The following is a 27953-nucleotide window of genomic DNA, read 5'->3' on the forward strand; positions in this document are numbered from 1 at the left end:
TGGTCAAATTTTCTGGACTTTGCTTTTTTGCGCAACCCTTTTGTCAATGCGCAAAATATTTTCTCACAACCTGCCACTCAAGGTCACGCTGTTTTGCTGCACGCTGGTTAAAAGTGTAAATAATTACTACCGAGCATTGAAACATGATTTCCCCTATTACAAAACCAGGACGTCTGTATTAGACGAACTTCTTGCATTCCGCAGCGCTCATTTTCCGCCGTCTAGTGTGCAGCCGGACGCATTCGTGCGTAAAGTCGTTTGAGAATACGGAACCATTGTGCGGGATACCCGAAGCGAGCGGTGCAGGGTTTGTGGGTCCTGGAGGAAGGTAAATAAAGAGACCTGCTAATAACACACGGGAAACTGGTTCAAGAGTGGCCCCGGGAGGTTTGACACGTTGGATACGGCACATTTGACGGTGAATAACACAGTCGTAAAACCAGAGGAAGCGCAGAGAGTGGAGGCGAGGGACTGACGGGAGCAGTGGCAGCTGTCGGCGGTGAGATGAACATCATGTTTCCCCCTCGGCTCACGCTTCTCCGGCTACATTTGAGGGGAATGCTCGCAGCGCTGGCCCTGCGGTAGCTAGTGCGTTTAGCTAAAGCTAGCTCGCTAACTGCACAGTGTCCGCTCGCCCCTGCTGGGTGTCAGACAGGTCGTTAGGTAACACAACGCTACTTACTTAAAAATTGACTCCGTTTAGCTCGCTACTTAATTCAATTCAGCAACAAGCTTCATGTTAGCTGCATAACAATAGACGTGGTCGAAGGTGCACATTGCTAGCCGAGCTAATGTTGCAGTTGAATCAAAACTTAGCATTTGGGAAACCCAGCCAGTGACTGGTTTGACATGACGCTAATCCTTTTGACAGCCAAAACCTTATTTTTTACAGTCACACAGTCAAACCCTATTAGAAAGCACCTGACCGGCAGTGGTGTGTATCCAGGTGTGCACACCAGTTTATCTGTGCCGTGAATGGACCAACTTTAATAGGTTATACACTGCTATTCTTTGTCTGCAGCCACAACTTGCTTTTAAAGTCAGTGAATTAAATGGGCACGGTAAGCGAGCAATGCGAGCAGGTGTCGTGGGGACAGTTTATTCCATATCTGCCGTAGTGTGTATTAATATCTTTATCTAATCCTCTTTGTGTGACCCTAATCAGATAGCAGCTGATTGAGTAAGTGGGGGGAAAAAAATCCTTAAATCTGTATAGTCCAGACAGTGAGAGCGATGGACAGGCCACCTGTAGATTGGAGTCTCTTGTGTGCAATTTGTTGGACTGGTTTTTGATTTTCTTTTATTTGTTACAATAGAGTGGATGACAGGTACCTAAGCTGGTATTTCTTCACATAGTTCATTATGACAGTTGTCATCTGACCAGAAAAGTTAGAGGAGTTGAGCAGGCCACTGTGTATAACTCATCTGTGGGTCTAGATATATACAGCACTGTAGTTCAGCTCAGCAGGGTTGCCTCTTGTACTGCATATCATTTTCATTATTCACAGCCGTCTTGAGCTGCTAAAAATATGTCAGTATCTTTATTTGTCATTAATTCTCCATTTGGGTGATCTGGTAAGTTAACGTAAGATGGAATCTGAGAAGGACTATCAAACTTTGCATTGCAAACTTGCATTATTGTACGGTGTCGTGTTCTTGTGTTCACATTGGTGAGGGGATATGAGTGGTTTGTATTTAAGCCGAGAAGTGTCACAGAACAGAGCAGATGGAGCTTGATTTTGGCTGTGCGGCATGTGTGTATGTGGTCACCCCAGAGATTTCACCTTCTGTGGCCCATCATCCAGCATATCTGACTGAGCAGCTTCTGCACATTTGATATGACACAAAGTCAGCTGCACACCAGTGTACTGTGTCTGCCTTTTGGACTTTCACCTTTTTACAAGGCAAAAGTTTTGATGTTGACAGTTTATTATCGTTTCCAGAATGTCAGCTCATCTTGGGCAGTGTATTGTGTATTGTTACTGTTGTTATTATCCTTAGGTGATATTTTCTGTGCAGAATGTTTTTTTTTTTTTTTTTTTTTTTAATCTTTTGGATAATTTGATTTTGGGGCACAAACTTCTCTCAGCTTTGCTCAGTGCTGTGCATTTTATCCTGAGGCATCTTGTTGATTTGGCTGGTTTTCATAACATTTATTGAGTCATTCAATACTGCGTCACACTATGACTGTGAGTTGTTTGACACCACTTAGATTTTGTTTATGCCAGATAAATATGATGCTGTCAACTTTGCTGGATGCAGTGAATGTTTTGGACTTCTCCGTGTTGTGAGATCTCTGTCTAGGTGAATCCGTTTTAGTAATGCATTTATTTATTTATTTCCTTCTCAGTTCTAAGGTGGTCTGATTGGGTTTGCCTCATCCTTGTGTTGCCATGGCGATGCGGGATTTGGTGGAGGCAGAATGCGGGGGAGCGAATCCCCTGATGAAGTTGACCAGCCACATGACCAAGGAAGGAGGGGCATGGAGGCACCGGTCAACACCTACAGTGAGTAATTTGCTAATATTGATTAATATTTTAAATATGAAACATAGCGGCACTTCATATATTGATTATCCTTATAATTTTCTAGAGATTCTTGAGACTCATCAGCTGTGAAATTCTACTGATACCTTACAGTAGAATATAGCTGAAGAATGTAATTTGACTTTTTCCTGCACAGTCTCTGCAGCCACATAATGAACTTTCTGCTTGATAACAAACTAATATCCAATTTTCTTCCTTTCCTCAGATTCCCTCCACATCCATTGAGATTGCAACTGAAGAAGAGGTCAGTGGTGACATTTTCTTCCAATATGAAGTATATATTTTTTAAAACTTTTAAATAAATTGCGTGCTGGTCAACCACATTATGATATTTGATGAGGTGTTTTATTTTTCACACGATGAAACCTGAAGTACCCATTTTCCTAGTGTGCATGAGGATGTGCCTGAATCCTTTTTTTTGTTTTTGTTTTTTTTCTTATAGCAGTTCTTGTTTATGTACAGTGGACTCATTGTTTCTTCCTTAGTCGGGTTAGAAAGTGACACTTGTGTTAATTGTTAATGAACAGTGACGGATAGAAGGCTAGTGAGGCTGTAATTTCTGTTTGGTGAAACTCACAGGTTGGATGATGCAGGCAATTGAGTTGTGCAAAAGTGGTGGGTAATACTTTGGCCCAGCATGCTGACATGAATAAAAGAAGGTCTGTGAGAAATTCTTAATGTCAGAATCTGTCAATCAGATTTAATATAGTTTCTGTAAATCACTGTCGCTCCAGCTCGTGAATGAGTTCCTTCAGGCGCCACCACGGCCCCCACACACCTTTGACATGGGTCAGCTACTGGAGGAAATGCAGCAGATTGACCAGCAGAGCTACAGACAGGCTCCACAGAGAGGTACAGTTTTTTGTGCCCCTTTGACCCATTCCTTTTGACATTTCTGTGACAGAAGCTTGGCTTTGACCACAGACCTTTTCCCTGTGTCTTTAAGCATCCTCTCTTTCTGTGTCACAGCCCCAGGTGTGGCAGCGTTGGCCCTCTCCGGTGACTGGGCAGCTGAGTTCCTCTCAGGCACTGACTCTGCCTCTTCGCCGGGGCTTGCCGGTCTCAGTGACACAGCTGACGCAGATTGGACGAGAGAATTTATCGCTGAGGCTGCAGGTAGCTTTTAGTGTGTTACATTTGATCCCTTTTGTTTCTCTTTCCCTGGAAACACACACACTTTGCATCACCTTACTGGACTCAGCTGGCATTCATCATGCAAATGAACACTGGTTTATATGTGTAAAGCTTCTAAAATGCACTCATCTGTGGTCACTGAGCTGGTCATAATGTGACACGAATTTCAAAGCAAATTCACATGGGATAACTCATTTTATTTAAACGTTCTTTAAATTATATAATTTCTTTCAGCCTGCCTCATTTTTGTGTCTCTGTGTGTGCTCCAGATCCTGGGCGCTGGGCAGAGGAATATCTGGAGCAGTCAGAGGAGAAGTTGTGGCTGGGGGATCTTGGAGACAAAGACCATGATTGGTGAGAACAGAGGAAGTGGGAGGCAGGGATGGAGACAGCCTTGGAAGTTATAGAGGCAAAAATAGCTAGTATAAAAGATCCATGAGGCTGCAGGAACATGGAACATAAGCTGTAAACTTTGTTCGTTTAAGTGAGGGAGGCAGAGAAAAGAGAAAAGGAGCAGAGATAAAGCAGGAAATGCGAGTTACAATGCATGGCTGCAGTGAAAAAAGACTAAGACCTTGACAATGTTCTTACTGAGTGGACACATTTATTGAGTTTTTATGTCTTTCATTCTGCAGTACAGGAGCGACCTTGTCTGATAAAGAGTCTAAAGTGGATGTGTAAATGCTGGCATTACAGATGTCTAATTGTCTGTGTGTATTCACCAGTGCAAACGATGCACTCATCAACCTTCAAGCCAAATTGATTAGATCCATCTTGCACATTTAGTGAACTAGAATTGTTTGTTCACGTCTGCTGGCTCCCTGTATAACAATAATTCTGTCGCTGTCAATCTAATAGGACAAAAGAGTATCAACCAGGAGACGAATTGAAGCAAACAGCCAATGAGTTTGTCTCAAAGGTTGATGACCCCAAATTGCAAAACACAGAGGTGAGCTGTGTGTACCTGTCTGTCAAACACTGGATCCCTTTGTGTCCATGTGTCATTCCTTTTTACATATTTATCACCATGCCCTTTCCCTATTCTTTTCACTTTGTTTTTGTGGAGTTGATGTGAGAATGTAGTATTTTGGTAAAGCCCTTGTTAGTTTGGTGTTGTGTAAACAAAATGTTTGATACAAAGAAATTAGAAGTATCTTACATGTGACCTGTTAGTGATAGTAATAGTAAATACTATTGTGTTGTCATTTTTTCACTGTATAGTTCCTGCGATTCATTAGGCAGATTGGCGAGGGCAGTGTCACAGTGGAGAACAGAGCAGACAAAGAGCACACAGATAAAGTTCAGGCCGAGGAGGCTCAGAACTGGGTCTCCAACGTCAACAAGGTACTGTACGAGTCACTTCCCATTGAGAATGGGACAGTTTCAACTGGGAATACACAGGGAAGCGTACTGGTTGACTTTTCCACAACATATGCCTTGTGACTCATCACCACAGTATCTGATGCAGAGTAATACTTTCCACAAATGTAACCATAAAGCAGCCACTTCTTTCCTGTAATATGAGTCTCTTAAGGCTGCACAACATTACAGATGGAAACTGTTCAGTAAAGAGAGCACCCTTGTGAATATCAGCTTGCCCTCCTATATACTGAGTTTTTATATTTGTATGAGTATACCCATATTCCAGATACCCTCATCTTGACTCTGCTTCTCTTGTCAGCTCTTGATTTTACTGGGGTTGCAACTGATTGATTGTGACCTCATTCAAATTCAGGAAGGCAAAGGATGATTGCAGATCCTAAATTTCAGTTAGTTGTCCACCTGAAATGAATCTGCTATAGATGAGTGGCTCTAACTCCTGTTTTTGCTGAGTATCTGTTCATTGCAGTGGCTCTTTAACAAATAGTTCCTCTCTAACTGTCTCATGTACTTTTCCCATTTTTGACCCACCTTTGAACTTGGCTTGCCACCATTCCCTCAATTAACAACCGCCATTCATCTATTCCAAATTACAATTACTCCTACTCTGCCCCCTCCTAAAAACCCCTCGCCGACCACCCCCACCTCCTTAAAACATTTCCCCATTCCCCACTGCCACCCTTCCTTGCCTTGCGCCTTAGTTCCTGGAAGAGACTGGGGGAGGGAGTCTTCCCTTGGAAACTCCAGAGAGGAATGAGAAGATTCACAAAGCTAAAGCTAAACAGGCAGAGCAGTGGGCCAAGGTCATCAGGCAGGTAGGACCACTGTGTCCATGGCAACGCCATGCAGTGTGGCTTCACAACTGGCTGTTGGATTGTGTTGGCCTCATGATATCAGACAACTGTTTTTTTTATTGGCAGTTTTTTTTAGCTGCAGGTACAGCTATAGTTAATTTTTGTAACCTGTGTAGTACTTCTGTACATAAATATAGGAAGATACACTCAGCACTGAACTCTGTTGTTGAGTGGATTTTCCTTCTAATAAAAATAATTCAGGAGACACTCGGGAACTTCATGGTGGCTGGTTACTTAAGGAATGGAAGGAAGAGTAGGTGAAACTGTGCTGTTGGCAGTTTTTTGGCTTATTTCTCTAATCTTTTCCTCCTTTCCATTCATTTCATCATTTTCTTCTCCTATTTTACTATCACATCCCCAGCTCAAATAATTATTTTCCTGGCTAGCACATGTGGGCTCCAGCCAACCTCTGTTACTGCTCTCTTCCTGTCCAGGTGTCGGAGGAGTCAGCTGAAGCCTGGGTGGATGAGTTCACCACATCAGGACCCGATTTCCAACAGGCCAAAGCTGCAGTGGAGGTGAGACAGGAATCAATGGCAGTTCAAACTCGAATAAGAAAGCTAAATTGAGTAGGGTTAGTGGTGGTCTAAAGATGAAAGGAGAAGGTTTTTGGTTTTATTTTTTTTTGGTTTTCATTGAGTTCACATTCTGTTCTCATCCTCTGCAGAATAAAACAGAATAATGAATTTTAAAAGACCTCCTGATCTTAAGTGTGTTTAATAGAAAGAAACATTTAGCCATGGAATATATATAGAGAGAGATATATTTTTTTCATTTGAGTTAGCTGGGAAAGCTGGAAAAGTAAACATGGGAGTAAAAAGTCCCCTCCCTCAACAGTTACCATTGAGGTGCCCTTGAGCAAGGAAATGAATCCCCATTTGCTCCAGTGGTGCAGCTCAGCTGCCAAAAGAGGAAGACTTTGTTTGTGTTTCTCAGGGTTGTGCTGAAAAACTGCACGAATGCTCAGTCAGCTTTCCCTGGGAAAAAAAAAACCCAAAATGTTTTAATATTTCTAATTCTATGCAAGATGTGAGCTAAGTAGACAATGAGGATGACCTTTTTCATTGTTGTTTTTATCAGAGCGATGTGGACTTCTGGGAGAAGCTGCAGCAGGAGTGGGAGGAGATGGCCAAGAGGGATGCAGAGAGCCACCCTTGGCTGTCTGACTTTGATCAACTACTCAACACCTCCTATGACAAGGTAGCTGTCACTGCTGTCGTCACCTGCTCGACAGCCATCTGTTGAGATGGATATGCTCAGAGATTTGACCTTTTCTGTGTGTTTCAGACTTTCAAAATTGTTCATATAATTCATTTTGATTTCTAATAGCAAATTACTCATCACTACTTTGCATGTCCTTGTTTAAAAGACCATATAAGTTATTCTGCATGTTTAAGGTCGTATTTACAAAATATATATACTGTACTTAATGTTTCTGCTAATCTTTTCCTGAACGGGTCGTATCTTAGAAATCTGATGTATCGTTTTTCCTACCTGCTATCCACCTATTGGTTCCTGAACTTTTAACTTTCTTTACACCGATATTCATGCACCATAATAAGGCCATCCACATTAGTTTTCCTAAAATCAGCAGAATTGTTGTGTTTCGATGACTTGAAATTGGGCGGAGTGAAATGTTCCCTCCGTCGCAAATAGTCCCCAGGGAAATGTTTGCTTTACCTGTATGATTTGCATTTTTTTTTTTTTCTGATGTAAAATGTGGGAAAATGGTGCGGTCCTTTAAGTCCTGTTCCTGCATGATATCCTGTTAGGACACTGAGGTCGGTGCACTTTGAGCAATCTCTATTGTTCCCTTTCCTTGTTTGTCTCAGGGATACCAGTTCGAGGAGGACAACCCCTACCTCTCCCACCAGGACCCCTTGGCAGAAGGGGTGAAGAGGATGGAGGCAGGCGACATCCCTGGAGCTGTGCGGTACTTTGAAAGCGCTGTGCAGAAAGAGCCAGACAACCAGTTGGTGAGAAACCAAAAGCCCTCATTTAGTTTGTGCATTTGTCTGTCTCTAATTCTTTGATCACTTTTCTATCAGTAATCTATGTTAAATGCAAAAATCAAAACTCTCCTTACTTGTTGTTTTATTTTTGTTGGCATCTCCCTACTGAACAAAGTAGTAACACTGTGCTGGTGTGCTTCTGTTTTCATTGGATTGCAGGCTTGGCAGTACCTGGGAACCTGTCAGGCAGAGAATGAACAAGAATTTGCTGCCATCAGCGCCCTCCGCAGGTGTGAAATCAGAACTGCAAATAGAGGAATCTGATCCCTCACTGGGGATGTAAAATGGAAAGCGCAATAAATATTATTTAATATACATTAAAACTGCTGAACACAGCATACATATAAGGGCATGTGAGGTTTTTTTTTAATACAGTTCTTCTGTAGCTTAGCAGGCTGATGTGTTTGGGGAAAAGACTGCTTTCCTACAAAGGCAGTTTTATTTGGTAAATTTTGAGCCTTTCCATTGATATTAAACTCTGAGAAACAAGGTGTGTGGACCATAATGCAAAGGGAATACTGTCTAGGCTGGATCTAGTCCCATGATTCACACATTTCATTTTCACTCATATTCACAAGTTAAGCATGTGTCTTTTTGGTTATTTGTTTTTTTGTGACTAATGGAATAAACAGACTGGGATTTCCTTTTTAAAATTCAGTCTTACCAGGACCAATAATAATCCAGTCTTCAGCCTAATTTTTTACTCAGGACAGCAACGAGTTTCTTTTCCTATGTGAACAGATATTATTAGGCTAACTCCATCCAGCACAATTTGGCACATTTAGTCAAAGTGCTCAATGTCCATATGCTCAAGATACTGCTCTGACTTCTTCAGAGGGGAAACCCCTGCCAATCCCATAAATCTTAAAATTTTAACAGTCACTTGGTTAATGAGAATGGACATGTATTTGGACAGCCCCCTGTCGTATGTCTGGGATGTATAATTGTCATCCAGCTCAGTTTTCTAATATCTGTATTTTCCATTGTAGTCCAGTGTCTACAGCTGAAGTTCTGATACCATAATATCTAATTATAAGATGCTGTACCATCACTGAAACACCTGACATTTTCCAGCATTACCACGCTCAAATAAAAGCACAAAAATCAATATTACGACAGAAACTTAATTTATTTTACTCAAGACATATTTTTCTTTGAAGATGATAGAATGACTCAGCTGGCTTATCTGTGGCTGACAAAGTTGTGTTATTGATTGTCTGATTTTTCTCTCTTGCTGCTCTTCTTTCCCCCACCACTCTTCATCCTTTTAGATGTATAGAGCTGAAGAATGACAACCTTACTGCTTTGATGGCATTGGCTGTCAGTTTCACCAATGAATCACTGCACCGGCAGGCCTGTGAGACTCTTCGTGACTGGCTGAGGCACAATCCAAAGTACCGCTCTGTCTTAGAGCAGAGTGAGCGTGAGCGTGACAAGGATGCTGCCAGAGAAAGGGAGAAGGAGAGGGACCGATTTGGATCACTTCTGCCAGAGTGAGCGCCACTTCTCCTTTTTGGCATAGACATTTACACCCACTGTTACACATAGACTCTGAGCTGAAAACGATGTAGACCTTTATCATTTTGTAGAAACTCATGCAAAGAACATGCAGTAATTCTAAAATGTTGGCAATCACAGGGTGTCTTGGTCTTAGAATATCTCAAATTCAGGGAATGCGACCACAAAGCTGCATGAATGACAGGTTACAAAACATTTATTCAGAAACAAACACGAATTTGAAAAACTTGTCTACTGTAAGCTTCACCAAAAGAGGTTCAAAAAACAAGAAAATAATCACATCATATATTTCATAAATACATAAAATGTGGCCACAAAAAAGAATATGTTGGGAAAATTCAGAAGAAACTTACAAACAATGCTTGCCTGCAGCCTGGTGACCCCAAGTGTCACAGTATGGACTTACACTGAGCTCAAGAACACATAGAAATGTTTTACTAAACTTCCATATGGCTTTAAAAGCGCTTTAAGTATTGAATTTAACTAATATCTGTGAAGACCCTGATCAAATTGTTGACCTCCGTCTCTCATTCTCAATATAACTTTTTTCTTTCTCTTTCTTTCTGACTTATGTAGGTCTTTGTTTACGGAGGTTCAGTCCCTGTTCCTGAGTGCAGCCAACTCCGACCCAGCACGGGTCGACCCGCAGTTGCAGTGTGGCCTGGGAGTTCTCTTCAACCTGAGCGGAGAGTACGACAAGGCGGTCGACTGTTTCACCGCTGCTCTCTCTGTCACACCACAGGTGAGACTGAACATCAGTACTGTAATTCAGGTCCACACTGCACATCCTGTCTGTTTCCGACCTGTCGTTTTATCCTCGTTGTCAGGATTACCTCCTGTGGAACAAGTTGGGTGCCACTCTGGCCAATGGAAGTCGCTCAGAGGAAGCTGTGGCCGCCTACAGGAGGGCCCTGGAATTGCAGCCGGGGTTTGTCCGCAGTCGCTACAACTTGGGAATCAGCTGTGTTAACTTAGGAGCACACAGGTCAGGGGGCAATGATGTATTTGTCATAATGTGTTTATTTTGTGTTAAAAAAACAAACAAAAAAAAAACAACAACTAATACTTTAAAGGGATGATAAGCTCTGTTAAAACGGTGATTTTCTTTTTTACTGTTATTCTTAGAACTGTCTAGATTTGAGAGTTTCTGAAACTCAATAACTATATTAACATGGAGTTTTAGGGGCTGCATTTTCTACAGTAATACATTCCAGCAAGGCGATTTATGTTGAAGTGCTACTAAGAGCCGTAGCTATTTCAGTTCCACCAAGCGGGATATTTTCTGCTTTGCCGGACAGTTGGTTGGTCTTAACAGGGTTGAGACAATATCGTTACCCTACAAGGGGAACTAAAGCCCACCCAGCCCTGCTGGAAAATATCACTGGAATGTATTAATCCATTCGAGCAGGGCTGGGTGGGCTTTCGTTCCCCTTGTAGGGTAACGATATTTGACTTGACCCTGTTAAGACCAACTATCTAGCAAAGCAGAAAATATCCTGCTTGTTGGAACTGAAATAGCCACGACTCTTATAAGCACTGCATCAAAAAATGTTGGCAAATGTTCTTATAGCTAACATTACTGTACAGCTCAATTGCCAAATACTTACTCTTTGGAGGCTTGTTGTATTATAGTTGACGTGAGAAGGTCCATGTTTAAAGTCCTCACTAGCTAAAGAGGACACAGCTCCATTTATCAGATTGACACGTTTTGCATTTATGTAACATTAGACTGGTAAATAATCCTTGGTAACATGGTGGACTTAGAGCACAAAATGAGCTGCTCAGCTAACAGTTAGTTACTATGTTTTTTCGAGTCTGGAAGGTGGTATTGAAGAATCAATCAAATAAAAAGTATTATGGAATAAAAGGACTATGGAAGAATAAACACTGAGGTCATGTTCTGCTGGATCGCTCCACTCTTACGTGTGAAAATAACTTGATCTGCAGCAAAACCACTTGTTTCACGCAGGACAAATCAACTGATATTTTTCTCTGCCTAGAAAGGGCCTCTGATTCTCATAGTTTCATGTTATTGCACCCAATCATGACAACAAAAAAACATGTGAATGAAAATGTGAATATTTTGGTGTAACATCTCTTTTTAAATGTATATTTTGGCGATAATTGAACCTAAGCTGCTCTCTCCTCACAGAGAAGCTGTGGAGCATTTCCTTGAAGCTTTGTCCCTACAGCGGCAGGCAGCTGGAGACGGCCCGGCAGCAAGAGGCCCAAGGGGGCCCGGAAGTGCAGCAGCCAACATGATGTCTGACAACATCTGGTCCACCTTGCGTATGGCTCTCAGCATGATGGGAGAGAGCTCCCTGTATGCCGCTGCTGACCGCCGGGACTTGGACACGTTGCTGGCTCACTTCTGCCAGAGAGAGGTGGACGGCGGGCCCGAATGAGGAACGGGGACGGCTGGGGCTAGGACAGAGCTTATAGAGTGTGAGTGTGTTTTGTTGGGAGGAAGGTGTTTGGGTGAGCTGGAGAGAGAGGAAGACGAGGAATAAGAATGGGAGGAACTTGGACTTGATCAGTGAAGGAGGGATGGGAAAAGGGGGAGGAGTGAAATCTAGCCAGAAACGGGGTGGTGTAGAGAGCGACACACTGTGAATCATCCACCAACCCAGAGACTTAATCATTTTCTCACACATTAAGTGACTTGAATCAAACACCGCAGTATAATTCTGTACCTGGAGAGACACAACCAGCTGTGAGAGTCACTGCGATGCTGGCACACACAAATAATATCAATATACTTCCAGTCTCGCTGTCTTCTCCTCTTGTTTCCTCCCCCTCCATTGATCCGAAGACGTGGGATTAATGAAACATGACATTCACTGATGTAAAATCTGTTTAAGATGATGATCGTTAATGATGAAGAATGAGTTAAATCCTAACCCGCATTCAGCAACCAGCAAGTGGACGGTTTTGTTATGGAACTCATTGCTCTCACAGCCTTTTATTACTGATGGCTGATAAGTTGAACTCTAAATACTCTGCCAGTTTGTAGATTTACAGTAAAAAGGTACGGTATTACTGTGATGCTAAAAGAGTATTACATTGCATCAAAGTGCTCTCAAAAGAGAAGGATTAGGCTGGGCCATATTTCCAGTGCATACAGTATCCACTAGTTGGAAGAGCTAAACGGTCTGCTTGTTTTTCTTCCTTATTTTATTATTATTATTTCAGTAGTAAATCAACTATGAGCCGGGATAATTAACTGACAACCAGCAGGCCTGTTGCTCTTATGATGAGAGGTGTGTGTGTGTGTGGGTGTGTGTGTGTGTGTGTTTGTGTATATGTATGTATGTATGTTGGGTGGGGTTGGGGTGTTAATTATGCTTTGGATGATAAGAACATGTAATTGTACCATCATGTAGGAAAAGGAGCTGTCAGTGCTCCTCCCCCTCTTGCTCTTTTTCTTAATGCTCTTGTAAAACAACTTGCTTCATTGTAAAATAATGCTATCCGCCATATTGTGTATTGTAACATAATTGTTGCACTATTATTGTTTTCGGACTAGTTATCCTGACTGCAACGTTTAATATAATATTCAGCAATAAAGCTATGATTCCAAATGTCTTGTTTGTGATGCTGTTTTCTCAACATCTCTTATCAGCACATTAGTTCTGCTCACTCATGACTTAGTAAATTGATAGGAATGTAGGCTATGTAAAAGGGCAAGTGAAAAGAGTTTTTTTTTTTTTTCCGAGCAGCACAACATGTCAGACCTATTGAGTCTCACGTCAGCAAACTTCCAAAAATACCGTTTTCTATCGGATCATATCAGACATGGCAGTCAGAGCAGCCACTTTCAAGTTTGAAAAGTTGTTATCATTACCTCGTCACGCCGGGGTTCACGCCCACTTCTTGAATAGCTCTGCCGCGAACCAATCAGCGCTGAGAAGGCGGGGAGACGCGTACGCGGATTGGATAGTTTGAAAGTAGCATGCACGCGTCCCTCCATTTAAATGTTTTAAAAGACGTGCGTGTTTCCCCGTGTTGTTGTGTGGAAGAAGAGGTGAAAAGAGGGCTACGCTGGGGAGACCGTCTTCGTGTAGTGTGTGTGGTAAGCATAAATGGTTTATTTTAACTTGCAGCTATTGCAAATTTCCCGCCTTAGTTGACACGAAGCAGATGCAGTTTCATAAAAGTAAAGTTTCACACAACTTCCCTAAATTTGATCGAGTCGGGAAAGCTAACGTTAATCTGTTTAATTTATCTAACCGTCGTCTAAAGCTTTTTCCTGCTTGCTTTAGCAAGTTAACGTGAAAGTCAACTTCTTACCTGCCGTCAGTAAACGTATTGTCTGCGTTGTTTTGTGTTTTGATGGTAACTGAACGGAATGACTTGCCTGCTTATCTTATGGTGCTACATCATTTATAGTTATCAGGTTGCCAGAGCTAAATAATCATCATGGGATCCAGTGAGAGCAAGATGGTGTCTTCAACATTGAAGCCAGACTCGAAGCAAAACGCCAAAAACGAGAGAGTGAGCCGGCTAATCGATCCACGCTCTCCCTCAGCGGGCATTGATCGCACACCCATTCAGGTAATCTGCCTGCTAGCTTGCTAAGTGGTTCTTGTGTTGCAGCCAAAACTCTTGATTGGCAATAACAGCATGTTGTTGGGGAAGCAGCCTAACCATACTTGGCTTTCTTTCTGTTAGGTTGGAGGGCCTGTGTCCAAAACCTCAGCTGATGTGAAGAGTGAATGTGTTGTGCCATCCACTGATCCCCGCTCACCTACAGTTGGCATTGCCCGCACACCTGTCAGGGATGCCATGAGAGGTAACCACTCAGTTAACCACCATCCTCAGCTAAGCCTTTCTAACCTGAGAAAAAGCTCCAATTATATAAGCGCCTAAACATGTTTTGTATATTACTTTCTCCCACAGCCACAGTTGGCTCCCTGGCTCGTCGGCTGGGCTTGCTTTTCCACAGTGAGATTGAACAAGCCCCTTTGCCATCTCACAGGCACTCACATCTCAATGTGGAGGAGGAGGCCAGTGTGGATGAGGAGCTGGGTTCCACTGAGCCACTTCTGACTCATCAGCTGCCCCAGACGTTTGGCTCCCTGGCTGAGCATGCTAACCTTTTGACCACCCCGGTGCTGGCTCCTCTCCAGAATGTGGGTGACTCAAGCCCCTTTGTTCTTCTTGGGGATGCCCAGTTAGAGGTGGAAGTAGAGACTGAGGCCGATATGACCCTTGAGGAGGCAGAAGAAGCCAAGGAGTCTCCACTTCACAAGAGACTGAGTATGAGCCTGATAACTTGCCACGAGGGAGCGGCCCCCGCCCAGATATTTGCTGAAGTGCACCATGACAGTCCTTCATCTCCAGTGCCGAGTGTAGCAGTAGAGCCATTAGGGGATGAAACTGATCACTCTTATGCCCTTCCATCTGTCAACTCTGAACCAGAGCGCCCCATGACCCCTGTCCAGGTTTCTGTACCCACTGTTACAGAGGCTGCCCAGGCTCCAACATCCCCTGAGCAGCCAACAGATGCAGTGCAGATGTCATCTTCAGTAGAAACCCAAGAGGTGGGAGTTCCAAAAGCTTCCCCTGTGCTTCCTAAGCTGGCCAAAATGGAGTCGCCAACCGTCCCAAGCCCAGTCCTAGCCCAAGAGCAGAAACAGTCCCACACTGGAATCCGCTGTCCCACCTTTGACTCAAAGAGCCCAAGTCAAGTGGTGTTCAAGCCCCAGTGGCTTGGAAAGGGCTTTGGTACCACTGGGTTGAGAGCCAGAGGAGTGCAAGCACATGGAGGGAAAGGAGGCTCGTCTCCCCTTGCTGTCAGAGTGGCTGTCAAGAACATTACCAATGAAAACAAGGGGCAGTCTGCAAAACTCAAGCAGAAAGGTGTGTAGAAAGTTTGTGGCTTCTCTCTATTTTTCAACATTATGAGGTTGCTTAACTGATTCCCTCATTTTCTTTAGGTAACGGACTCTCTGAAGGCCGCTCACCACTGCAGATCCTTAAGGAGACCAACTCCCCCAGGGACCAGCATCCTCAGGTACACCACCATGAACACACCCCTCGTAATACTCGCAACTTTTTTTTGTTTGTTTGTTTCACAGTATCTGACACTTCCTGCATATTTTACATTTTTACCAACAGTTTTTCAATGCTTGCCATAGTTGCTTAGTTAAGATTTTTGAGTGCATTCTTTTTATTACAGCACAGAAATCAGAATGGAAGTTGCTTGAGATAGGTCACCACTCAATGGATGTTTTACAAATGCTACTTTTGTCATTGCACATGCATGGGCCTTTTTTAACAATTTGTCTTTGTCTTAAATTTGTTCTGTAATCGACTTTATCAAATGAGCCACTGAAGTAACCCTCCCAAATGTTATTCCAGATGAAGCTGAAGGTGTCCACCCCAGATAGGCAGAGGATTGGACAGATGGACCGCAGAGTCCTGACGGTGGCTCTGGATAAGGAGAACAGATGATGCATTACAGGAAAAAAATCCTGCCACGTTTTCGTAATGCTTAAAGCAAGCTTTTAAATGTACAGTTTCTTAAACTGATTGAATATGTAAATTTCCTGTTCAATTACAACTTGATGTATAATCTACGTTTTCTATCCTGTTTCTGTCCCTCTGTAAATAGAAATAAAATTACTTGCTTTCATAATTTGTTGCTTATGTTTATATCGTCTTAAATGTTAACTGTTTGTTGCTTGAAATTTCTGTCTTATGGTGAAAGGTAACCTGGTTTTAAGAGGGACTGCATCTTGCACACACGAAGTGTATCTGCAAGGGGCAGATACACCCCATACACCCCAAGATATGTCTTTAACCTCCTATAAAACACAATTAATAAACTCAGTTGTTGTGGAGTGCTATATGTATCTTAGGCTTTTTTTTTTTTTTTTTTTTTTTTTTACATGGTAAGTGAAAACTAACTTGTTGCTAACGTGAGTTGTTAGGCTCAAGTATGTCCTTCACCAGTACCAAAATAGAAAGGGGATCACTGTTTCTCGTGATGTGTGTGTGTGCGTGTATATATATCGATCCAGAAAATATTTTACGGCAATCTGAGCTGCATGAAATTATTACCCATATCTGAAATCCACCTACATGAGTCAAAAGAATTTAATGCTAAAGACCCATCTAATGCAGAGTTCCACATTTATTAGAAAGTCTTAAGAAAGGTACTATGGCTTTACTATGCACAGTGTGTATCCAGAGTTGGAAAGAAAGGCAGTCCAAATTCTAGTGAGAGCTTGCTGGTGTAATATTGAAATCAATGACAAAACTAGATTTAAGCAGATTGTTGTATGTACATAAACCATCATTGCACCATGCAAAGAGGAAAAGGTAAGCTGTTCTATACAGACTTTCATGTATTGCTCATATGCATACAGTAACCATTATTATCCATATACACACTCATACAAAATCTCCCCATGTCCTATTATAAATGGGTCATCTTTTTTTGTAAGTGCTCAGTGAACCATGAGACCCATTTGATTATGCCATCTGTCAATCCAACGGTTTACTCAAAGCACTTTTCAGGTCTAACTAGTGGGGAGTATGTCAAAAGATAAGACCCCAACTCAGTAAATATTGTCTATCGCATACACATACAAAACAACTCTTGAACACTAATGTATTGGCTACATTTGCAAACTATAACTCCAGTCTAGTGTATTTTAGAAAATGGAAAAGAGAGCAAATATAAGGGCTACAGTATCTAGGGAAGTCTACCAAAGCTACAAACAAACAGCAGTTTGAAATAAAATGCAAATGCTCATATAGTTTGTGACATCATAATTTCTGGTTGATAGAAAATGTAACAGTATAGCTGGTGTGAACCTACACAGGCTCTAACTGGACCTGTTTTTTAACTCTGTCTCATCCAATGTCTACCATTTCCATTTGGCAACTGTTCTCATTGGGTAATCCTTTCACCTGCTGCAAGACATGTGCATATGTTAATCGAATGGATTCGATTTGAACTGTGATATAATTCACTACAAATAAGAATGATCTTTTTTCAGACACCCACCATCTGTGCCATTTTGCCCCCATAACTTGAGAAGAAAGGTGAGAGAGAGAAGTGGAAGAGAGAAGAGAAATCCCCCCTCATATCACAACCCCTCTCCAACATTAGATTGGACTTGGCACAGTTAAAAATACCCTCTTCTCACCCTAAGCGGCTCCTTGTCCCTCATCCCTCCCTAAAACTCCAATTCTCCCCTCTCTTGTTATCTTCCTCTCTTTCTCCCAGGCAGATGTTAACAACCCCCTCTCTCTCCTGCTCTCTTTCTGCTTGCTGGTGAGGAACAGCCTCAGTTCCATATCTTGAGGAAGCTGTCCCAGGATCCCGTGCAACACGCCATCCCGTCCGCAGATACTCCGATACAGCTCACTCTGTTGTCATGGCCGGCCAGCACTCCTGGACCACCACACAGGGGAAAGGGCACGGTGTGAGTGAATGTGACCACCAGTGGGAATGTTTCAGCGTTCAGTTCAGTGCACAATTACATTTTTGTGTAGTGCATGTTTCATGTTTAGTGAAAGTATGTTTCATTACACAACAATGAGCACTGTGATGTCTGTGTAACCTTTGTTCTGTACATGCAATTTGATTTTGTAAATCAAATCAGACCGCAACCATCTGATTATCTCAATACAGTTGCTCATACAAGAAAACACGAGACTCTACATTAGGAATCTTGTATCTTGAAGGTTTTTGGCACCTTCAGTACCTTATGATGCTTTTAAAATCAGTGTTATTACAAAAATCTCAATGGCACTGATGGGTTTTGTCATTCAGTGCCTGTCCCCTTGTATGAGCACATAGAATGCAAGTATTTTCTTTTAGCTCTGGTGTATCCCTCTATCTATATAGATCCATTGTATTTCTTAAACACATAATAACTTAATTTCTCCCCCTCTCCCTGTTTTCCGTGTTTACTCACCCACTCTCTCAGCCTTAAGCGTGTCCCAGATATTGACGTTGAAATCGTCATATCCGGCCAGTATCAGGCGCCCAGACAGGGAGGGGGCCAGGGAGGTGACTCCACACATGATGCTGGAGTCCTGGTAGGTGATGAGGTCCTGGTCGGCTCGCAGGTCATACAGCTTGCAGGTGGCGTCATCCGATCCTGTTATGACTGCATTGCCATTGGGGAAGAACTGGAGGGAGGGAGGACAAGGGAGCAGCCGTAAGCATCTACTACACTAATTTGATAATCTGCTTGAGCGACATATTCAGTGCTCACCCCAATTGCATTGATGTCACTCTCATGGCCTCCGAACGTCTGTCTGCATGTGGCCTCCCTAATGTCCCACAGCTTGGCCGTGAAGTCACATGCTCCTGAGATGAACATCTTGAAGTCTGGAGATACGGCCAGAGACATGCAGTCTCCCAGGTGGCCTGCATAGACGGTCTTTTGTGTTCCTGTCTCAATGTCCCATAGTACACTGGAAGGAGGAAACAGTATGGGTGATAGTCCAAACAGAACAAAGGCAAAAGTGTGTGCTGTATCAACTACTGACTATAGAGACAACAGACTACAAACTAATGACAAAGGTGTGCACTACATTTCATTTTAGGTGTAATGTCTATGCTTATATAACCCAAGATCTTTTTGACTATGTATAGCCCAGATTTAGACTAAGCAATTAATATACTGCTACATAATAAAATAATGACTGAACAGCTGAAAATATCAAAATATGCACCACAGAAGTCCATATGCAACATTTAATACTTTATTCTTTCATATAGACATTTTCTGACTTCACTGACAAAAAAACCCTCTGTAGCTTAGATATCTGTAGCAATTTAGATGCCTTTTAAACAATATATTTTCAATATAAAATTGCTCAATGTGGGTGGCAATACCCCTTTAATCCAGTATGATATGGATGTCTTTGTCATGTGTTTATATACTTACCAAGTACAGTCACCCGAGCTGGTGATGATCTCGCTGTCACTAAGGAAACGACAGCAGGACAGGTAACCTGGCAACAAAACAATCACAATTTGAGCTGCATGACAGAGTGAATGATAAACAAATGTGAATTTCACTATAAATGACTCATCAAGTTAATGTTGTAGTCTTCCTGTGCTAGTGTTAGATGACGTTCAACAGAAGCATGTCCTGCATAACGACTTTAGTGAGTTAAAGCGACTTGAAGTAAACAGCAAGGTCAAAGTCCAAGTTGTGCCGCCATGGCTCTGTGCTCGGTGTCCTACCTGTGTGTGCGGCCAGCTCACGCATGACCTTGACATTCCCATCTTTGCCCTTGAGATTGTAGATGGAGCACATATTGTCCAGACCGCCACAGGCCACCATGTTCCCAGACGGTGCATAGGCACAAGTCATCACCCAAGATGACTTGAGAGGGATGGCATTCACCTTGGGAAACACAGATGCACTGATATTCAGTCTTTAAATCAATGTATTGACTTTAGTCACTGAATATGAATGTAAGCCACAAACACTTATGAAGTGAGAATATATATGGGTTTTGTAGTTTTTTTTCATTTATCAATGGATGCACACTACAAGGTTTTGACAAGATTTAGTCTCAGTTAGGCTGTGTAGCCGCACGCAGAACGGGGCTTTCTTTTCTCAGAGTATCCTCTGTTTCAAAAATGTGTCTGGGAAAGCAAATTCAGAGCTTATTTGTTTCATTGCAGTGTGTAATGTGCATCCATTCGAAAAGTTCAGCCCAGCACACCTCAGACTGCAACAGCGACAGCACTTTCCACCGTCTTACCTTGTTGGTGGTGAGGCTGTCCCACACGATGAGTTTTCCATCCTGTGAGGCGCTGACACACAGCCTGGTGGAGAGTGACATTGACAGTGATTGACAGCAAAGAATGAGACAGACAGAGAAGAGAGGAAATATGAAAGTGCTTGATTAGTGACAAATTCCTCTGAAAAATTAATGACAGCCCTGAGCGAATGTTCTTGTTAATTCATCCAGTTAAAAGCAGTGTGATTACCAGACAAATCTAATTTGCCAGAACTCTTGCCTGCATTGAGCGGCTCTCCTCAGGCTTTAAGTTTGGTGTGAATTTAATTGAAAACTATCAGATCTTGGACATGAAATGAAACAGCAGGTGTTCTTTTGATATGTGTGACATCCACTGTGTATTTACTTGGAGTCGGTGGCCCAGTGCATAGCGTAGATTTTGGCAAGGTGGCCCCTTAGTGTCTTCCTGGTCTTCAGCTGGACGCGCCCCACCACAGTTATCCCAGCTGCTGCCTCTTGCAGGGTGGTGTCCTGCACTGCTTTACGGGCCGCCTGGAGAGCAAACACACACACACATACACACACACAGTAGTAGTCAGGTTACTGCCATTATTAATCTCCACTATAGTTATGAATCACAATTTTAGGGGGAAGGTGGAATGAAGCAAGTTGTTATGGATGTCAGAAGATCATTTGAAGACCACTTTTTCAGGTCACAGTGGGAAGCAAAGTCATATTTTGGGTAGAGATATTGCTTTCTTGTTTGTTTTTTTTTTTTAGTTAAGGGTGTACTTACAGTGATCTGGTCTTTGAGGCTGTCCGCCTCCTTTCGCAGTTGCTCCATTTCACCCATGGCAGTGGTTGTTAGGCACTGTCACCAGTGGAGACAGGGAGAGACGACAGGCAAGCTGATAATCCTGAAATGAAAAAGAAATGGGGGGAGGAACAAGAGCAAAATTCAATTATTAAGAATTCATTCAAGAGCAGAACTAATCTCATAACCTTTCCATAACTGACTCTATATTGTCCAACAATAACTTTGCCTGTGCTACTCTCTCAAGTTGGAATTTTACCTGGCTGTACCTGAGTGACTCCAGCTTTGGTCTCTAAGCAAGTTCTATTTTGCAATTCAAACTGGCCCTCAACTACTTTGCAAACCTTTACAAACATGCAGGCACCACACACACCATTACCTATAGACATGTGCATGTGCATCCACACACTCACACGCACTTGCACACGCAGTAATGAATATTCATGCACAATGCAATCAATCAAACATAAAACATTTGTTGTTCAGATGATGTGACGTACATCCACACCCTAACTGTAAACACAAACCAGTAAGTCCTGTAATAATGTCATCACTGAACTGTTACTACTATCTGTTTTTTGACAGTCGCTCACCTTTCAGTGCTTGTTACTGCAGTGAGCTGTTACCTACTGGTGATGGCTATTGAATTTGGTAATGTCATGATTAAATGAACAATGTTTCACAGTAAACCAATCACCTAATGGACAAACTCATAAAGTGTGACAAATGTAATCAAGGCAGAATATAAGTGTAAAGAGACACTCACAATCTAGACAGTCGCAACAGACTGACTTTCCTGAAACAGAATAATTTAAAAAGAGAACCAAGGCACTCTTAAAAGTATCAGAACGAGATTACGTTGTTGACTTCATGGTAAAGCATTCACAGTATGAATCACCCAAACCATAGTTCCCCCGAGACTTGCTCTGATTATTTAATGTATTCGCCTTTTGTGATGGATTCAGCTGTTATAATGCTATTTCCTTTCTTACCTTGAAAACTGACCGGGGGAAATATTTTCCTTGATTTTATCGTGTGCGTCCTTGCAACAATCTCTCTCTCTTTCTCTCTCGCTCGCTCTCTCTCTCTCTGTGTCTTTCTCACTCACTATTTGAATGAGTATCCCTGTCAAAACACATGACCAAGTGGATTTGCCTCTAATTTGTTTAAAGTGAAAGAGGAGAGGATGGGAGTGAAGGAGCGAGTGACTGTGGAAGAAAGAGATTTGCTTTTAATTGCTTGCCACTGGGGTCAGTCTTTTGACATCTGCAATTCTTTAAGTGAATATATAAAAATTAAATTAATTAAAAATGAAATTAGAGTTCCGCCTTATATATGGCCTTAATAGTAGTAGTCAGCTGCTGTTGATGTCCTGGTGTCTCACCTTGAACAGCTGATGGCTGCATAGTCCCTGAAGTTGTTATCAGGGGATTTTAGGCCTTTATTCCAGATGGGAAATTGCTTCAATAATGAGTGTTGTAATGAATGCTTGAAACCAACTGAGTGTTTTAGCTGTGCTATTACCCTTTTGCCATTCTGTCCCTGGGACCCCTGCCATTGTTCCATGTGATTAAATGACTGCGAGGGGTTGCTGGATAGTGAAGTGCATTAACACAGCCAGAGGGGGGGTTGGGGTGGAGGGGAGGGGTAGGGGGTAAGAGGCGAGGCAGGAGAGTGAGTTTTAAATCCTACTGGCTGAGATTTTAAGGGAAGCCTTTTGAATCAAATCTGCTCTCATCCGATTACTGACTGCTCTTTGCATCTGGATAAGAGATGGAGAAAGCGAGGGGGGAGATGGTAGGATGAGAATGAGGGAGGGGGCAGATGGAGGAGGAGAGGGAGGGAGAGTTGTGAGAATGGTGGTTTGTGAGAGGTGGAGGCTTCGTAGGGCCTGTGAACTTGAGTCTGACAGTGATAGCAGGAATGTGAAAGCCTCAAGGCCATTAAGCACCACTTTCGCTTAAGACTGAAATTCCTACATTCAAATTCCAACTTGCCAAAAAAAGAAAAAACAAAAATCTTCAAATTTTGTCATACAGTGTTGAAAACATGTCTCTCTTAATTTTATTAGAGTGATGCCCTCTCCCTTGTTGTTCACAGCAAGTTAACTCATTAGTAAAACACTGAGCATACTGCTGCTCTACCAAGTTTACCCTTTCCCCATTGTTGAAGAAGAAGAGGTGATATACAAATAGTTATTCCACTGAGTTTCTATTTATAGAACAACTAACCAGTGGAACAAAACTGCACAATACTTCCATGTAAACTTCCCCCTGATGAAGGCTGCAACGCGTAGGCCCCAGCATGCTGCTTTTATACTTACACATTCACAGTGAGTGCCTTTGAATGATAAGTGTCTTGAAAACAGTTTAACATAATTAGATCACAGAGATAATGTCTTTTAGTATCAAGAATTTGACAACAAAGGAATCATTTTCTTTTCAGACTACCATTCAACAAGGCAAAGTCAGCACTGCACACACACACACACACACACACACACACACCAAGATGTTACACGTGTGTGTGTGTGTGTGTGTGTGTGTGTGTGTGTGTGTGTGCATGTGTGTCATATGGCATAAAACACTACTTACACATTATTTTGGTTCACACACATGCTATGTTGAAAATGTGATGCCTTATTCAGGTCTGCCAGTCCCATCAGTGGGTTTGTCATTACAAATGTGTGCTGTGTGGCCAAGCCTTGTTCAAACCCACAGAACTTTATTTTACATTCTAGTGGACATCCCAAGGTTTCCAAAGATACCAAATACGTCCTGCTGAATTACAAGGAAATGCGTATCAAATGATGCACAAACATCAAGATATTTTCTATCTGAATTAATGCTGCAGCCATAAAACAATGGCAAACTGCATTTGAATATTTCACTAAATATAAGTGTGATGAGGCTTCAATAAAGCGTTGTAACCAGCAGATACAGAATATGTATGTGACATTATTGTACAATATGGGGGAAATATGAAGTTTCTAACTTTGAAGCTACTAAATTTAAGGCAAAATCAGTTTGTTGTTGCGCCCAAGAACTATTAAACCTAGGAATTAACATTTTTTTTTGAGGTGGAGCCTGATAATATATTACCATTACAGCAGAAGACAAATTCCTAAAGGCTCTAGAAACTCCTAAACTATTTAAGAGGTTGGTGAAAATTGAATTTCAGCCTTGAACTCAGTGATTGCTAAAGTTTTCATCTGACCATTTGAATTTGACCCACCAACATGACACACGTTCTGGGATGCACAACCTGCAGGACCAAAATATGTAAACAACAGACTCACCAATTTAGGAGAATCCTCAGAAGATGTTTGGTTAGATTGTTCTCACTCTTCCTCCAGGGGTCTCTTTTTTTATTGCTGGCATATGTTCAGCCCTCCAGTTACTACACTTTCTCCCGCTCATTCACTTTTCGTATCAGACACAGTGGGGATATTCCTCCGTCACTGACTCTGTCCACCGCTCCTATGAGAAACAGATGAGGATTGGAGGGATGAAGGGAGATCAGTGATGAGGGGATAAACCCTGGGATGGACAAAAAGAGGGGTGGGGGTGGGGGGTAAAAGAGAGAGAGACAGAGAGCGAGAGGGGGGTGGGAATACACCAAACAAGGTGCCGAGGCTGGTCATGGGGTCAAAAGATGTGAGCTGGCGTGAATCAGAAAAACAAAAACAAAGTGATGGAAATCATGGAGGGGAGGGATGGTCTGTCTAGGAAAAAAAGATAAATAGAAGAGTTGGGGACATGGCTTTTTATGGTGCTGAGGTGGTCTTTAAGTGCTGTATGACTGGCAGGAGGGTTTGTGTTTTGTAAACCTGAGCACAGGCTAATATTAGAAAGTTTACGGGCAGAGAGGGAGATTGGCAGAGCGGGGATCAGAGTACAGCAGTGATACAGGGAATAACTGCAGGATCCAGGTGAGAGGTCTCCCTGGTTCATCTTCAATTCACTTCTCTGCTTTAACAGCAGTGCCGGGCTGCTCTGGTGAGTGAGTGATACACACACTGTATATATATATGTATACATTCCTGTAATGCTATGCACACTAATAAAGTTAAACTGCCATAACCTTTACAAAGCAACAAAACTTGCACTTGATAACATGAGAGATGTTTGTGGAAGTTGCTGCTGTGTAGCCCCTTGGGCAGTGGGATGGCCTAGTGAGTCAGGGGACGAGAGGATCTGCATTCAGCACCCCAGTAGCAGCAAGTATCGACTCTGCTGAAGTGTCCTTGAGCAAGAAACTGAGACTGTTTCATTACTTCCACTTCCCACTTCTCCTCAAGGGAATCCCTAAAGCCACTGTAAGTATTGTTATCTTACTCCGAACATGCAAGAGAAGCTTCTGAGGCAGGCCACTTGAGAGGGAGCGAGTCAACAGTGGCTGACATGCCCTTGAGCAAGCCACTTCACATGAGAGACTAAATTGACTTGCTTGGCCTGCATACCCAGTATGCTGGGTGGGAAGACCCGCCCCTACTCTCCCTCTCATTGGCTAACCCTAACCTTAACCAACAAGGTAACGATTACTGGCCAATTAGAGGCAGAGTACGGTGGGTATGTAGGCCCATTATGTTAGTTTAGTCTCACCCGCCTTAACCCCTGACGGGTCCAGTGGAGCCAGTCAGTGTCAGACTGTGTTCATGCAAGGCAGCGCCCATGTGTGAATATGAAATGTGTGGTTAGGTTGTCTTGTAGCAAGACAAGCTGCCCTTAAGGCATTATGGTTGCCTCTAATTTGCTGTGAACAAACCACCATGTTGGAACAAACAATACCCATGTAAACATTTCATTGTATTAATGAAATACAATGTATTTTTTGTTTACTTATGATTTTATTACTCATTGCTCTGTGCAAATGTTATTAATGATTATGAATTATTAGGCCTGCTTTAGGACAAGTGTATTTTCTTTCAAAAATTCCACTCCCTACTTAGATCCTGCCTCTTGCACTTATAGAAGCTACCTATCATTGAGTAGTGAGGTGAAGTTGAGCAAGACTTGTTAAAATGAACAATGAAACAGGTCTCGAATCCCCACCAGCACCATGGATGCTGGTCTGTAGCTGATTGTGACATTTGACCTCCCTGTGGACAGAGGGAAACCAAAAAGCAAATATTCCTGCAAGGATAAACAATGCATCTCATTATTAGTTTGCTGTGAGGCCAACACCTCAACAGGTCAAAGTGAGTCATAATGATGAACAACACAACAAGGATTCCCAGTTCATCACAAACAAGGCTCTGTGTCTGCATCCTTTGTGTTTGTGTGTTTGCACTCATGCATGTCTGTGTGTGTGGAAGCGGAGAGGCTTGCAGCTTGTGTGTGTGAGTGTTGCCAACATTAGTGCGTTGGGTTTAGGCTATGATTCAGTGTGGATAAATTTAGCTCTGTAGTTTGAAAGTGTTGACCTTTGCTCACTCAAGGATAGTGACAACAGACGCTGACTGGCAGTTTTGGCTGTGCTGACCCTGGATTTGGAGAAATGGAGCTGGGGGGAGTGCACTCTGGAAAGATGAGAAATTATGTGAGTGCAAAACCAAGAGAAATCAAACCGAGCCAGCAGCCACATAGACACAGAGATAGAAGAAAAATGGAATACGGAGAGGAATGTGAGCATCGCTGGCTGAAGCTGGGGATTAAAATCTGTTAGGCTTTGTGTGTTTGTCTCTGTGGCTCCATGCACTCAGTTAAGAGCCTCTCATGAGCAGGATGCCAGTGAAGTACAGTAGAGCAGAGTAGAGAAAGGATAGGAGGAGAATAGGTCAACTCTGGTCTACAAGGCCAAGTTAGGCCACTGGCTGACTGATGATGCTACACGGCCCGTCAGTTATCGACCCTCCGTCCTTGCTTTTTAAAAAATGGGGTAGCAGTGAGAGTGGGTGGGGTGGCTAGATTAAATGCCAAATCAGCCAGACAAAAGCGACTGCTGTGATGCGAATGTAGAATAAAGGCATGAATTTTAATCCGATCCAACTCAATCCTTGTTATTATTCCAATCAACTCTCTCTCCATGTGATTTACACCTAAAAAATTACATGGGACGTCATTCAACAAGGAAATAATTATTTTGGAAGCACCTGGTTAATAGTGTGGGCCGGAAGTTGGTTAATGAGTAGCAGTGAAAAAAATGAGGGAAAAGTGCTGGGCATCAATAATGTGGTGACCTAACACACCTTGTTATTATCATAAAAATACATTATAGTGCTTTATTTCAGTGCTGCGCCTATGCTTCCATTCCTTACATAATTTCTGTTAATCATGTAGCAATCAGGAAGATGACATCATACGCGCTGATAGATTTCATGAACCTCCATCCAGTTCATAATTATAACACTAGACAGGGTGCTTAGTATCCAAGATGCATTATATAGATATAACACCCACTTAAGAGCAGATTAATGCAGCCTTTTAGGGTATCGCATGGTTTCAGAGTGTGAGGGAGCGAAAAGGTTAAAACCAAGGCTCCATTAACAGGCCTGTTGACCCAATTCTGCAGCAGTGGAGGATTATAACACAGGGGGGAGTGAGAGTGTTAATATGGGCCATACTTGGTTCAGTACCTAATGCACGAGACGAAGGAGAGGAGGGGTTGAAGGGTGCTGCTGGTTGTAATGGAAAGGAGATGGAAGTGGGTAGGTGGAGCGTCACTCCACTGGACGTGAATGATTAAATGATCTCTTGCTGGATTAATATTCCATATTCTAAATGGGAGATTTTTTAAGCTTCATAAACAAATGCACTCATTTATGAGGGATTAACAGTAATCTCTCTATTTCTATCCTTTTTTCCCCCGCGCACCTCTCTCTCTGTCCCCTCTTCCTACCTCTAAGCACAGTTTCTGATGTGCTAAGCTGATGTTAGTTTTGTGACTATTCTTACTCTCTTCCTACTGACATGTATATCTGTCTAATCCCTCATCTTTTGAGGTTCTGTTGTTTTCTCCTATTCATGTCATG

General features: G+C 42.5%; 3 protein-coding genes across 6 annotated transcripts; 2 read left to right on the plus strand and 1 right to left on the minus strand.

The window, feature by feature from the left end:
• The first annotated feature begins 251 nt into the window (after nucleotides 1-251).
• On the plus strand, nucleotides 252-13028 carry pex5 (peroxisomal biogenesis factor 5). 4 transcript variants are annotated; one of them, XM_030073013.1, is made up of 17 exons: nucleotides 252-499; nucleotides 2351-2507; nucleotides 2752-2790; nucleotides 3281-3398; nucleotides 3516-3662; nucleotides 3950-4034; nucleotides 4539-4629; nucleotides 4902-5024; nucleotides 5762-5875; nucleotides 6349-6432; nucleotides 6995-7114; nucleotides 7747-7890; nucleotides 8086-8156; nucleotides 9198-9419; nucleotides 10021-10186; nucleotides 10272-10429; nucleotides 11597-13028. In XM_030073013.1, exons 2-17 carry the CDS (start codon nucleotides 2394-2396, stop codon nucleotides 11847-11849), a joined length of 2049 nt encoding a protein of 682 aa, XP_029928873.1. In that variant the 5' UTR covers nucleotides 252-499; nucleotides 2351-2393; the 3' UTR covers nucleotides 11850-13028. The 4 variants fall into 4 exon arrangements, with proteins under 4 accessions (XP_029928873.1, XP_029928872.1, XP_029928874.1 ...); XM_030073012.1 differs by lacking the exon at nucleotides 252-499 and adding an exon at nucleotides 1202-1328; XM_030073011.1 differs by lacking the exon at nucleotides 252-499 and adding an exon at nucleotides 1203-1340.
• A 361-nt stretch (nucleotides 13029-13389) lies between these two features.
• cdca3 (cell division cycle associated 3) lies at nucleotides 13390-16084 on the plus strand. Its single transcript, XM_030073063.1, has 6 exons — nucleotides 13390-13516; nucleotides 13834-13998; nucleotides 14116-14236; nucleotides 14344-15306; nucleotides 15384-15460; nucleotides 15808-16084. The coding sequence occupies exons 2-6, from the start codon at nucleotides 13864-13866 to the stop codon at nucleotides 15898-15900; spliced, it is 1389 nt and encodes a 462-aa protein (XP_029928923.1). The 5' UTR covers nucleotides 13390-13516; nucleotides 13834-13863; the 3' UTR covers nucleotides 15901-16084.
• Nucleotides 16085-16564: 480 nt separating this feature from the next.
• On the minus strand, nucleotides 16565-24513 carry gnb3a (guanine nucleotide binding protein (G protein), beta polypeptide 3a). Its single transcript, XM_030073089.1, has 9 exons — nucleotides 24279-24513; nucleotides 20963-21083; nucleotides 20573-20718; nucleotides 20188-20251; nucleotides 19661-19823; nucleotides 19359-19425; nucleotides 18681-18882; nucleotides 18378-18594; nucleotides 16565-17851 (listed from the first exon to the last, which is right to left on the minus strand). Exons 2-9 carry the CDS (start codon nucleotides 21017-21019, stop codon nucleotides 17745-17747), a joined length of 1023 nt encoding a protein of 340 aa, XP_029928949.1. The 5' UTR covers nucleotides 21020-21083; nucleotides 24279-24513; the 3' UTR covers nucleotides 16565-17744.
• Between the last annotated feature and the right edge of the window lie 3440 nt (nucleotides 24514-27953).

Source organism: Myripristis murdjan, chromosome 16 (assembly GCF_902150065.1).
Source record: "Myripristis murdjan chromosome 16, fMyrMur1.1, whole genome shotgun sequence".
NCBI classification, from domain to species: domain Eukaryota; kingdom Metazoa; phylum Chordata; class Actinopteri; order Holocentriformes; family Holocentridae; genus Myripristis; species Myripristis murdjan.